The sequence below is a fragment of the Gadus chalcogrammus genome, chromosome 22 (assembly GCF_026213295.1).
Source record: "Gadus chalcogrammus isolate NIFS_2021 chromosome 22, NIFS_Gcha_1.0, whole genome shotgun sequence".
NCBI classification, from domain to species: Eukaryota; Metazoa; Chordata; class Actinopteri; order Gadiformes; family Gadidae; genus Gadus; species Gadus chalcogrammus.
Window position 1 is genome coordinate 18513410 of NC_079433.1, and position 14720 is coordinate 18528129.

Below are 14720 nucleotides of genomic sequence, written 5' to 3' on the forward strand. Positions count from 1 at the left end.
GTGGGGTGGGGTATAGGGGATAAGGGGATAGCGATTTGGGATGGGGTGGGGTGGGGGGGGGGGGCTGGACCTAATCACCGCTCCTAATGATCAACTGATGATCAACACACCCAGACTGATTGCCCAGCAGTTAGTGATCTATCAACTCCCCCCCCCCCCACCCCCACCCCACCCCCCCTGCTCTCTCCCCCTCATGCTAAGCCATAGATTCCATGGAGGATGAAGAAGAGTGTGCAGAGAGTGCTGATGGCTCTGGGTTACACTGCTGTGGTAAGGTGAGGTGGTGGTTAAGGTGGACAGATGTATGTTTATTTTCTCTCCATCCTTCCCACTTGGCCAGAACTGGATAAACAATTGACTTAAACCAGCCAGCCCACCCCACCAGCATCCTCCCAGTGCAACCCCCCCCCCCCTCCAACCCTAAGTAAGTAGGTGTCACCTGGACAAGAAGAGATGCAGATGCAGAATATCTCTCTCTACGGCTCCAGCAGTTATAGAGGCTTACAACTCGAAAAAACGAAAACAAAAAAAACTGAAGATTCATTCTCTGTGGAATATCATCATCATCTCAACCAACCAATGACACGGCAGCCCTGTCGACCATGGGGATATTTTGTGAGTGAGAGCCTTGTGGGAAGACAGGACCACCCCTCTGGGGTCGTGGTCTGTGCTGGTCCACCCAACATGGAGGGAACACCATGAAGAGCAGTATAGAAGGATCGTTTTGTGCTTTGGAGAATGTTCTCAGACATTTCACTTCTATTTGCACAGAGAATGTTTTGCAATGGCGGGAGCAAAAAAATTGATGTGATAATTACAATATCCGCTACTCACTGGAAACTGAGAATAGAGGCCTATGACGTTTTAATTTGTATTTTCGGTTTTCCTGTGCTTCTTGTAATTGTCCATGCTTTTTTGTCGTGTGTGGGGGGGGGGTCCTCTCTTGAAAAGAAAAAAAAGAATAAGAACGTCAAGAGTTTCTATTTGACATGAAAGGACCGTGTGCCAGATCCTCAGCAGCAGAAGAAATGCAGTTGGCTGTGAGTGCTACCTCTCTCCAGGATGTGTGGCATAATGTTGCACCATAGGCCCTGATCCAAACTAGGCCGTTGCCCTGTCAGCTAAAGCTCCTTATAGTACCACCAGAGACCTGTTAACCTGTCTGTCAATCACACAGACCACACTAGCTTGATTTGTGCCCGCAACTTGGTCTCCGTTTACAACTTTAGACAAAGATTAGCAGCGCAAACATAGCCAGCCAACAACCAACACATCTGTTCTGCTCATTTGGAGAAATAACTTGAATCCATGTTCAAATTCTTTAAAATGTACTTGTTGGACTCGTGACAAATCAATTCACATGAATTGAAAATAACAGGGGTAATGAACATGCCGAGTTCAAAAAAAGCTCTAAAAAGCTTTGTAAATGCTTTCATGTATCTGATGACTGTGGATAAGAAAGGACAGGTTTAGACAATCACTGAGAACCTTTGAGGGAAATTTGGTGTGGTTTCCTGTGACTTGGGGTTGCTCTGCCCCCATTGGATTAGGTCGGATGCAGTGAATACTTTAGTATGACGCTTAACGTGAAGAAATTAATTTACAAATATTATTTGACCCAGAATATGTGAACAATGTGGTATAAACGCCCTAAATATAACAGTCAATTGTATTACCCATTCAATTCTACACAACACTGGTGTGAACTTGAACATGATTAGTCAGATGAAAATAACAATTGTCTTTTTCAATTGTGGTCATGTACCTGCCCTCGCATTTGTGTGACCTTTAAAGAGGATCTTGCTTCCGTTAAAAAAACAAGGAATTTATGTCAAACAAGACACACACACTAGGTGGCAGCCAATATGGATTCCAATGGATGAGATGCACAGGAATACAGTGAAGAGGGAATGTGAGTAGAGGGATTATAATGTGTCGAGGCTCAAATGCTGACTGAGCGATTCGTCTGTATTGTATCCCCTCGCTCGGACAGCTGTTTTAACAGAGGTTTTATGTCGAAGAAATACGTGAGTAAATAAATGAAAATGAATGAATAAATAAATAAAGGTATCTAATAGTAAATGTATTTCCACTCCAGTGTAATATTTGTTTGTCTGCGTGTGTGCTTGTGCGAGACTTCATTCTATTGAACACGAGATGGCACCCGAGAGCCATGTCATCCACAGACACACCCACATAAACACTGCGGATCACGGTTTAACGACGCATAACACGGGTCTCCTTTGGTAAAGATATTTGATACGTGTTGCATTTGGGTGTCGTGCGGCCATAAAAGAGCACTAAATCAACGAAACACTCAAATAAAACCCAACTGTCTGACATTTAAAATCAGGCATTATCTCAGGGTAGCTGTGCGGTGCGGCAAGACCCGATCGTCGCTCGTCGGCTCCTAGCGAATAACAGTCGAGCAACCGGCGGCGCGCAGACTTCCAGCGGGGGAAACCGACGAGAGCCTCATCACTCAGAACACCACTCACTGATTAAGGCTACCTCCGAGCGGTGGGAGCTGGATCGTGTTCCGTTCTGGGAGTTTGCTGATAGTTTACTCCTGTGGGATTGGGATAATTCACCGCTTGACTTCTACGTTCCTTGGTTATGAAATACAAACGCGGAGCGAACTCAGGCCAGGCCGGGCCTGCGGAGGACTAGCTTAGCCCCGCTAGCCGCTCTGCCCAGCGCTCTAGTGTTGTGCTCACTGGGTCACTGTGCTAGCCAGCTAGTGTTGTCGCTAGCGCCAACCGATAAGATAAACTGGACTGCTAGCTTGTTTTGGTGTGGACCCTTGGAGAAGAAAGAGGAACGTATTGAAGTACATATCACTGAAGCCCTTTGCCTAACTTTCTGGAAGGAATACGCAACGAAATCGGATTTTAAAAGTTAAAGACTCGCTAGCTTACTTTGTTGGTGAGCTAGCTGCCAGTGATAAATCAAAGTTCTGCTTTTGGGGAACAGTTCTTCAACCGATTTTGCTTTTGACAGCGGACAGTTTGACTTGGATGTTGTCGGCCAGACAGGAATAAGTGTCGAACCTACCCCTTTGGAGCCGATTGTCCACACGTACACCAGCGAGTGTGCAGCCAGTCTTTCTGTTACGGCTGGGCGCTAGGGCTGCCCGCACGGCTCTCCTTGCCCAATGGAGGACCATGACAACATGGACTATTTTTACCAGCAGGTAGTTCAGAAGGACGTTTCCCGAAGGATACAGGTCGGCCAGGACCTTATCAACTACCTGAATGATCCCGAACGCTCACCGGACGTGGAGCAAGATAAACCCCGATTGGATAAGACCATAGACGAGCTAACGGGATGGGTGAACGCAAGCAATTTCAAGGTGAGCAAGTCATCGCATGTGACTACCGCAGTGTGCACTGCAGTAGTCCTTCCAGGGGTGTTCATGAATATTGTGTGTTACTTAAGATGATAACTAAGTAAGATGAGGTGGTGCCTGGTTTAAACTGCTTTTAAATATTGTCTTATAACCCAAGGGTGTTGCTCCAAAAGTGATTAGGTTCATAATATACCAGACTCGATAAATCACCTCCAGGAACCTGTCATCGGCCACTGACGTTAGCCATCGTCTATTGTTTTTAAAGATTCAATTTGAATCAGATTGAAAAAGTGTACGAACAAACAATTATTTGGATATGAGATCGATGTTTTTATTACTGATATTTTATACAGCTTAGCGCACCTTTGAAACCTTTATATTTAGAAATGTTTGGTACACCCTGAACCTAATCTATAAATGCTGCCAGATTTCAGTCTCAATCCTGGGTCCCGTCTGATTGGGACTTGTTGTTATTGTTGTTATTTGGGCCCAGACGTCGCCGTGGTTGTGGCGGGCCGAGCATGTGGAGGGTGTTTTGAAGGGACCCATTGTCAAGCCCCTAAACTGGAGCGGTGGCTGGGGGAGGGTTTCTCGAAGACGCTCATTGTTTGGTCCGTTTCTTGTCCTCCTCCGTACACGTTCTATACTCATTCTCTTGTGTGAGAACACCCGTGTTTTTTTTGTTGACGTTAACATATCCCTCCTCCCTCCCAATTCAGTCTGCCGAGTTTTTTGCTCTATATTTACAAAAAGAAAACGGGGAACGTGGCCCTTTTCGTTTCGTTAATCTGCACAACGTCTAACCTTTCTGATAGCCTCAGTTCGCCTTTTGGCCGAAAAATGTAACAATCTTTTAACTTGACCTGATACAACATAAGACCTAACTCTACAACGAAGATTTGGAGACAAATCCTTAAATTGCGTTATTATTGTAAGGTAAGGGTGTAATTATAGACCCAAAATGTCTCCTCTTTCGTACTCTATGTACCTCAGTACAGTCAACCCCTCTCTGGTCTGCCTTAAGTTCATACTCTGCCTTTTTGATGTGCATTTAAGCAGCATCATTGATAGCAGGATGGGCAAACAGGGAAGCAGTCTGTAACAGCTGAAGCTGCTGACACAGCAGTTGAGATGGAGTAAGAACGTCTGAATTCAGCTTGAGAGGTGGAGAGAGATGAGGCAAAAGGAATAGGAAGGAGAGCCAAACATGGATGGGATGGGGGGAGGGAGGGGTTAGATCCAGGCAGGTTAGTCAGTCTTGGATTTGCAGTATGTGCACATTCATTTCACTGTGATGATCAGCCCATTCCGTGATATTTCTTGATGTTGTGTAAGATTCCCTATGACCATAGTGCAGCTACATACACAGTCGCTAAGCCCTGGCCTTCCAGTCTGTGGTGACTTCACACACATTGGCATGGACCCCAACCTAGTGACGATGCAGTCAGTGCTGGAGTAGATCAGTGCTATGTCCCCATCCCCCTCCTATCTGTTTTCCTCTTCAATCGCTTCTTCCCTCAGTCTTTTATTAATTTGAACATCACATCTGTCTTTTTGGTATGAAAGGGGATACATTTCTCATTGCATCGGATTCCCCATGGACACCGACTTCCGTCACACGCCAAAGTACACGCACACACTCTCAGAGCCGACATTAATATTGCAGACTGCTGTTACTGCACTTCTAGGAGACCTTGGAGCCTCAGGGTCATCTGACTGGACGCTGACTAGACGGGTCAGGGCTGGGTCCAGCTGTGGGACTGCCAAGCCTTCTGCCTTAAGGGTTGTCGTTTAGTAGCTGTGCCAACCTTCCGTCGGACGGTGTCGTTTTTCATGGATTACATCTCCAATCGCTTTTACTTTTCACTTTTTTTAAGATGTCCACGTGATGTGCCCATTGCAAATAAATATTTAGTTGGTCAGCAGCAGATTTAGCATGAGCTAAGCAGGGATTTTAGACGGAGGTAGTCACAAAGTAGTTCTTTGCCCTGCCATAAATCCACCACACACCACATGTTGCCCTGTTCATTTTTCTACAGATGTTTTTGCTTAGTCGTTTCCCTGTCTTGCCTCCCTTATTTGGTTCGTTTAACATCGAGGGGTGTGTGTGTGTGCGTGTGCGTGTGTGTGTGTGCGTGTGCGTGAGCTCATGATATTTGGCGTCCCTGATCCTATATATGAAGGCGGACCCCAATGTCGGGCCATATAGCATAAGCTTATCCAAAAGCCAGAGCAATCCGTGTACATGCTATGCGCATTAGCAGACTAAGCCACTGTACACTGCGGTCTCCACAAAGGTCTCACAAAGCGCCATTCATCCTGCCCTGAAAACAACATCAACCAACCACCCAGAAAACCAACAAACAAACAAACAGGGTACCCAAGCTCAGTTTCGCTCCTCTAGGCATGCCGCATCACAAGGTGGAGTGCAAGGGTGATTTGCTGGCATCAAACACGCATGGCAGTAATACATCAGGGCCAACCAACCATGATTTGTAGCCACGGTTTGACATTGACCGAGCCAGATCAACATCAAAGCACAGCAAGGACACTGCCGTGCTGCTGAATCACTGCGTGTGTGAGGCCGTGTGGCGCAGTCTAGATGTTTTATCATCCCATGTGTCTGTCCTTGTTTTGTCACATATCCTAGCAAATCAGTACCAACCAAGAGAAGTGGTTCCCCACGGGGCCAAATAAAGAGCGCCTCTCAGTAGCATGTGGTGTTTTACTCTGTAGTGCTGGTGCATTGCATTGCATCATGTTTTTGGATCATAAAAGCATTGGAATGTCAGTTATTATGTTGGTAGTAAATGTATTTTTGGTCGCTGTTAAGTTATTAATCATTACATTATGAGGAGGCATTGCTGTGTTTGAAACTGGCAAAGTGTTACTCGTGCAAACCGTGGCAAAACAAAGTTTTCATTCAATGATGTATTCTGTCTTAATACTTCATGCTGGCCCAACGGTAGTTAACCATCACCAAAAGACAAAAAACAAAACAATTTGTAATGGTTGGTGGTTGAATTGGTTCTAAGTCATTTGAGTCAGAACTGCCCTATTAATGGAGGTTTGGTCACACGGTCATGATGATTCAATGACCTTTGCCCACACAGGAACTAGGAGTCGTTGGTTATTGTAACATGGGTTGCATGGAAACCTTTCACACTAAAGCCTGTTAGTGTCACATTTTTTGTCCAACAATACCAGATTACTGGGTATCCGTGCTGCACCATTTACATGGGATAGATCCTTAGATAAAGGTTTTCTGTCACAGATAGCATAAACATATTGGTGTGTATATACACGTTGTTGCAGTAGGTGTGTGTGCCACACAATGATGCAGTTATTAGCACTAAGCTCTGCGAACAGTGAGTCCTGTTATCCAGAGTGTGTTGTCTTGGAAGAGAAGGGGGATTGCAGTACCCCCTTCCATACCCTCAGTGGGGGCCACTCGTCACCCTAGTGTCCTGAACTTGCCTCTCCCAGGTAAACTAAACAGTTAACAAAAACCCTTCCTGGTCGTTCGGTCGTTTTCCTCAACATCTGCAGCCGATGGAGGCGACATATGGGGACTGGGGAGGCCTGTCTCTCCAGCAGTTGGTTTCCACTCCCCCCTCACGCACCCCCTACCCTCCGCCCTAACGAGGTCAGAATGAGAGGGAGTCGCTGTAGCTGCTCATGCAGCTCACGTTTCTCCTCCAGACGATTCTGCCCCACCACCACCACCCCCTCCTCCTTCTGCTCCTCCATCCTACCCCCCCTCACCGCTGGTCTCCCACATTACCTGGCTCCTCGGCTCTCCTTTCTGACTAAAAAAGGGAATGGTGTCTGGCTGGTTCCTGCTCTCTCTTCTGTGGGAGAGGAGTAGGAGGAGGATAAGGTTTAAAAGAAGGGATTTTCTGTGGAATGCTGGATTCTGCCGCGGCTCTGCCAACACAAGCACTCCGGGAGCTGGAGCTCGGCATGGGATCTGATTCCAATCGGCAACCAAAAGCCCCCCCATGCCCCCCCCATCACCACCGCTATTTTCCAGCTGAACTTGGATCCATTTACAGATCCACTACTTTGCTTTGCTAGTCCTGTGTCTTGTTAAATTCAGTATAAAGTGACAGGCAGAGGCATGAGACAGCACATTCTTTCCATTGTATGTTGTGGGAGACATATAATGCAATAATATGGAATATTTATCTTATTAAAATATCTGATTTATATTACACACACACACACGCACACGCACGCACGCACGCACGCGCGCGCGCGCGCGCACACACACGGGGTGAAACTCTCTACAATAGACAGTGCGGCCATGAAAGCTATGGGCGCCCCAGGGCGTATTTAAAGTTGAATGGGATGAGCTGTGCCTAACCTTTCCCCTGTTCTGTTCTGTTGCAGGTGGTGCTGTTGGGTATCGACATATGCGGGGCTTTTGTGGACCGCATGGGCGAACGCTTCAAAGGCTACCTGGGAACAGGTTAGGAATCCTTCCTCCCTGCCACTACCATCTACCACGACTAGCACCAGACACAGTACCATCTACCACGACTAGCACCATGCACTACACTAGGGCTGCAGCTAACGATTATTTTAATTATCGATTCATCTGTAGAATATTTTTTCGATTAATCGATGAATCGGATAAAAAAAGAAACATTTGTATTTGCCGCATCTTTAATCAAAAACTGAACATTACTTCAAATTCACAGTGCAGACTGAAGTGTAACAACACCAGGTTATTGCTCCAACGTCCCGGTACTATTAAAAGTAACATTAAATGATAAAAAAAAAAAAAATACATAACTGGGATAACACAAAGAAAACCACAATGTATGATATACATTTATAGATAAACAGCAATAAGGGTTGTCCATGGTTAACTGGTTAACCGATAAGATCTTTAACCGGTAAAATACTAACAGTTAAAAATAAATAAAATCATCTTAATTTCTCCCAGATGACAGGAGATCGTTAATCTTTGTTGATATTGATACCATTTTCGAGACACCTTAACGATCCAAGTCTTTATTGATGCCACTATTGATACTTTTCTAGTATTTTGTTGAAACAGAACTTGTATTATTGCTTTAATTGCTGATAAGTTGATCATAGCTGAAGATAGGACATTAAACAGGTCATAATTCGATCTTTACCATCTATTTTATATTGCTGGGAAAACAAGTTTTCGCCAAATCTCTTTTTTTTTTTTTTTTTGCATTTGAACACATCAATCCTATTACTGAGCCGACCTGAACACATCACATTTGACACCGTTTGCTCCTTTTTTTTAAGCTAACTAGCTCTATATCCTGCTGATTTTAACATGGATTTTAAAATGGGATTACTATTTTTAACTGACGGAACTTTCTACACCGTCCGGTTGTGTGATTACTACCGCTGCTTTGAATGACTGTTGAAACACGCGGTGCCGACTCCGAGCCCGTCTGCACACCGTCTGCAGCAGCAGCAGCTGACAGAGTTTTTGGTTGGACTAGATTGATTGAGTTGTAGGAGTTTTTTTAACCCAATGACAGTGAAGGTACAACACTTTTATAAAGGCCTACAGTCCAGTGTTAAGATATGACCAAAATACAAGCTGTGGGCGTGCATGAACCATGAACCAACCTGTCGGCGGCTGGCTGTAAACAGTGCCGCGCCTACGAGTGACGTATTAATCCCGCGACTCAACGAATCGATGACCAAATTCGTTGCCAAGCCAACACTTTTAGTAATAGATTTTTATCGTATTTTATCGATTCGTTGTTGCAGCCCTACACTACACTACCATCTACCACGACTAGTACCCTACACTACACTACCATCTACCACGACTAGTACCATACACTACACTACCATCTACCACGACTAGTACCATACACTACACTACCATCTACCACGACTAGTACCATACACTACACTACCATCTACCACGACTAGTACCATACACTACACTACCATCTACCACGACTAGTACCATACACTACACTACCATCTACCACGACTAGTACCATACACTACACTACCATCTACCACGACTAGTACCATACACTACACTACCATCTACCACGACTAGTACCATACACTACACTACCATCTACCACGACTAGTACCATACACTACACTACCATCTACCACGACTAGTACCATACACTACATTACCATCTACCACGAATAGTACCATACACTACACTACCATCTACCACGACTAGTACACTACACTACACTACCATCTACCACGACTAGTACCATACACTACACTACCATCTACCACGACTAGTACCATACACTACCATCTACCACGACTAGTACCATACACTACCATCTACCACGACTAGTACCATACACTACACTACCATCTACCACGACTAGTACCATACACTACACTACCATCTACCACGACTAGTACCATACACTACACTACCATCTACCACGACTAGTACCCTACACTACACTACCATCTACCACGACTAGTACCATACACTACACTACCATCTACCACGACTAGTACACTACACTACACTACCATCTACCACGACTAGTACACTACACTCAGAGGTTGCGCTAGACTTTTTCATTGTCCGTCATTTTGACGGACAGGGTCGTAAAAAATCTGTCATTGTCCATTATTATCTGTCATTTTATTTTAACTTTTAAATGGTAATATAAGCCTAGGCCTAAGCTATAATGCTTATATTCAATAGCCTCACTTGTTTTTATTGACTTATTTTCATTATTTCATTTCTTTCTGACGGTGAGAACTCGATTTTTCCGCTTTTAAAACATTGCGGCTGTTGTGCCTTAACATAGAACGATGTATGGGCTGTAATGGGCTATTTTTAGCTGAGCGAAGACAATTATAGTGAAAATGAACAGTCCACTTATAATTCTTGGTAATCTTCTGTAGGCAGCTCAAACTTTCCTTCTTGCCCGCATGGATTTGAAAAGTGTGCTTGCTTGCTTGAAATCAAACGTATCGATGGATACTGCTGCCGAGGCGATTGTCATTAGATGCTGCGTCTTTGCCTCCGACAGACGACTTCTCGTGGTGGTTTTTATGTTATTTTGAAGGCTGAATCTGCGCTCAGCTGCAACACTTGACACTGGGATAACCAGCGCCACTTCAGCCAGCGCTCTAAAATCGGGAAACATTTCCCCTAGCGAAGTGATGAGCAGCCGACAGGAGCCCCTGAACGAGGGATTTCCCGACCCTGCCAGCACTCTCTTCATCGGGAGAAAATCCCTCTGCATGCGGCCATTCTCAACCAGTGGTGCAGCTGCACCCCGCGGTGACCCGTAGTGGGCACAGACGCGCTCCAATGCCTCTAGTCCGTGGGTCTTCAACGCGCTGTCAGCTGTAGGATAGCGCGAGGCGCGTTGAGCACGGCCGTAACTTCGGCTCAGTTTGAAAGTTGGTGTCGGCAATGAAGCTTATGTAGAGTAAGAAAACGGTTACAACTTGCCTGTTACTTCAATTGTGATTTTTATTCTTATGTTTATTATTGGTAATGGTCATTGTAAAATCCGTCAAAATGACGGACTGCCTTCAGATTTTTCCGTCATAGTTAAAAAATATCCGTCAATGACGGACATTTGTCGGTTAACGCGACCTCTGACTACACTACACTACCATCTACCACGACTAGTACCATACACTACACTACCATCTACCACGACTAGTACCATACACTACACTACCATCTACCACGACTAGTAGTACCATACACTACACTACCATCTACCATGACTAGTACCCTACACTACACTACCATCTACCACGACTAGTACCATACACTACACTACCATCTACCACGACTAGTACCATACACTACACTACCATCTACCACGACTAGTACCATACACTACACTACCATCTACCACGACTAGTACCATACACTACACTACCATCTACCACGACTAGTACCATACACTACACTACCATCTACCACGACTAGTACACTACACTACACTACCATCTACCACGACTAGTACCATACACTACACTACCATCTACCACGACTAGTACCATACACTACACTACCATCTACCACGACTAGTACCATACACTACACTACCATCTACCACGACTAGTACACTACACTACACTACACTACCATCTACCACGACTAGTACCATACACTACACTACCATCTACCACGACTAGTACCATACACTACACTACCATCTACCACGACTAGTACCATACACTACACTACCATCTACCACGACTAGTACCATACACTACACTACCATCTACCACGACTAGTACCATACACTACACTACCATCTACCACGACTAGTACCATACACTACACTACCATCTACCACGACTAGTACCATACACTACACTACCATCTACCACGACTAGTACCATACACTACACTACCATCTACCACGACTAGTACCATACACTACACTACCATCTACCACGACTAGTACCATACACTACACTACCATTATTCCCCTCCACCATCAAGACTTTTCCTTAGTACCATCCAGCATCAATACCAGTACTATCACTACTACCATCCACCATCAATACTAGTAATATCACTACTACCATCCACTGTCAATACCAGTACTATCACTACTACCATCCACTGTCATTACCAGTACTATCACTACTACCATCCACTATCATTACCAGTACCAGTACTATCACTACTACCATCCACTATCAATACTAGTAATATCACTACTACCATCCACTATCAGTAACACTACTATCACCACCACCATCCACCATCAATACCAGTACTATCACTACTACTTCCACTACCACCATCAGTAACACTACTATCACCACCACCACCATCAGCCTGGTACCCATCCTGCTCAGGTGACTTCACATTCCCTTTTGCTACACGGATCCCTGGACCCTTTAGTCGCCCACATCAGTGGGCCGTAGAACTTGCCTTGACAGACAAACTCCTTCAGCCATCGGCGTAACCAAACATGTGACGCCATCGATGCCTGCTAGTGGCCCGATTGCCATCAACTACGTTTCATCCCCGATTGGCCCGTTTATGTCATCAACTACGATTCCATTCTAATTTATGGAAATCTGAATTGAAATTCTTTATCATTAGTGATAGTAATAAATTGTTCATATTATTTTACTTCTCTGTTATAAATACTTTATATCCGACCAATGTTGGAATATTTTTCAATAATACTAGGTTAAAGACCAGAACATAACCGACAATGCGATGGACATTCATGTATTCCACATACCTTGTTTCTGAAAACCTTGAGTAAAGATTTCCAGCTAGATATCTTATTGGCTCTGAGAGCAGTGCTTGAGTATCTGGTATCGACCAGCATCCGCTTCAAATCCCCACCCAAGGATGTGTCTCTTAAGTGGTTCGAAGCGGGAACAATCTCACTGCATACTACTGAACCTTTACAGTTTGTATTATAACTGAAGAACTGACGCAGAGGTTTGGACCGTCGTCAGCCTTTGTGTCTGTCTGTGTCTGTGCCTGCCTGTCTGTCTCACTTTGTTTTAGGACTGTGAAGGACTTCGTCCTTCCACGCTGCAGACCCGCAGCAATACATCTGTCATCACTCACTTTGTCTCTCTCTGTCCATTGCTGACGCTGTCTCTTTCCCTCTTTTCACGCTCTCTCTTTACTTATAATTCACTCGTGTGACTTATGTTTAGGAATCATAATTGTCTGACATACTATAGCTTGCACCATTTTGTCCTGAAACCACACCTTCCATCCACATGAACTCATAGGCTTACGTGGGTTTGGTGTCAGGTTTCATTAGTGTGCCTGTGTGTGTCTCTGCAGTTTGTCTTTGTCTGTCTTTGTGTTATGCAAGCCTCTGTGCCACCACCGCTGCAGGTGTCACCAGCTGTCATCGTCCACCAGGCTGACGGCAGCTTAGTGCGAACCCGAGAGGTGACACTGTGCAGCGTCTGCTCTGAAAGGCGTTTGTCTATCCTCTCAGGGGAACGACCTAAGTCCCTTTTGGCATTGCAAGGCGTCTACAAAATATTCTACAAACGCTGTTAACTTCACTCTTATTCACCCTTATCCTCGCTCACCAGCTAGCTACAATTTCTTGCTCTCTACCTCGCCCTCTTCTAGTCCTCTGTCACACAGAGAGCAGAGATGAGATCATAGCCATTAGTCAGTGATCGTATTGATCTGCAGGGCTGGCCCTATCTAGGGGGGTGGGTGTGTGTGTGTGTGTGTGTGTGTGTGTGATATTCAAGATGCACAGTTCCGAAAAAAAAAGGATTTTGACGCACTGCTGATTAGGATTGATCATCAACGAACGTTTGTTGTAGATTTGCGATTCTCTGTCCATGTTGCGATCGGCTCTTTTGATCAAATTCAGGTCTGTAACCAGCCACTGCCTGCCACCCTCGGCCCTACATCACATCAGATCAAATGAAGTGGTTTAAATGAGCTGGCAGCTGTCTTGGCCTCCAGCTACCCCAGCTTCATTGCAAAATAAGAAACAATGAACAGGAAAAAAAAAAGGCTATACATAAAACTGTGTGTGTGAGAGAGAGAGAGAGAGAGAGAGAGAGAGAGAGAGATCCCATCTTTAGAAGATGACGTTTGCAGTTGGGACAATACTGCTACTGTCATTTAGTTCTTGAGGTTATTGTCCATGTTACCCTGGCAACCAGCTGTTATGATCAACACACACCGTAGTAAATGCCCACTACACGCCAACTAACATTCCAACCTTCCGTCATCATCTCTCTCTCTCTCTCTGTGTGTGTGTGTGTGTGTGCACTACATGCAAGTCTTGCATTGAATTCACCAAGTCTCTTTTAGTTTAGCTGTAAGGGAGAAAAACAAGGACAGACTGATTGAAAGACGGACAGCAAATTTGTCACAAAGTAAGATGAACGGAGAGGGAAGTTCAGTGCATTCGTCTCCTCATCACCCTAGATCAAATCTGCCATTTGTTGTTTCTTGAACAAAGTGTGCACTGTAGCTGGGGTGACCTTATCTTCCCGACCGCCCTGTGATCTGATGTATTCTGTGGGGAATGGGATCGGCAGAGACCTCCCCATACGATGATGCATCGTTTGTTTTGTTATAAGTGCCGAAACTTTTATGTTGTCTGATTTTGTAAAGATTGTGACACTATATTGCTCGACACAATAGCGCCCTCTTTAGGACGGTACCATTATTTGGCTTCCACGAATAGCCCTTTTTACCAGATTAGCTCTGGTTCATGAACAGGTTCTGTTCAGGATTCTTGGCCCCTCTGTGCTCTGGCGAACCAGCCAAGGTTTCCAACAGTTTTGAGCAGAAGGAGGTTCAAGGAGGCGTCATCAATGTGTTGCACAATTCTCACCTGACGTAAACAGTATATTTACATTAGCATTTAAGGCATTTAGAAGACGCTT

At 44.9% G+C, this 14720-nt stretch overlaps 1 protein-coding gene across 1 annotated transcript in view; it reads left to right on the forward strand.

Annotated features, from left to right (window-relative positions):
* Positions 1–175: 175 nt before the first annotated feature.
* clasp2 (cytoplasmic linker associated protein 2) overlaps positions 176–14720 on the forward strand; it is a 72662-nt gene continuing 58117 nt past the window's right edge. The window contains exons 1-2 of the mRNA XM_056582842.1: positions 176–3352; positions 7742–7820. Of these exons, the coding sequence (XP_056438817.1) occupies positions 3155–3352; positions 7742–7820 (277 nt within the window). The 5' untranslated portion in view covers positions 176–3154. The remainder of the gene's footprint in view (positions 3353–7741; positions 7821–14720) is intronic.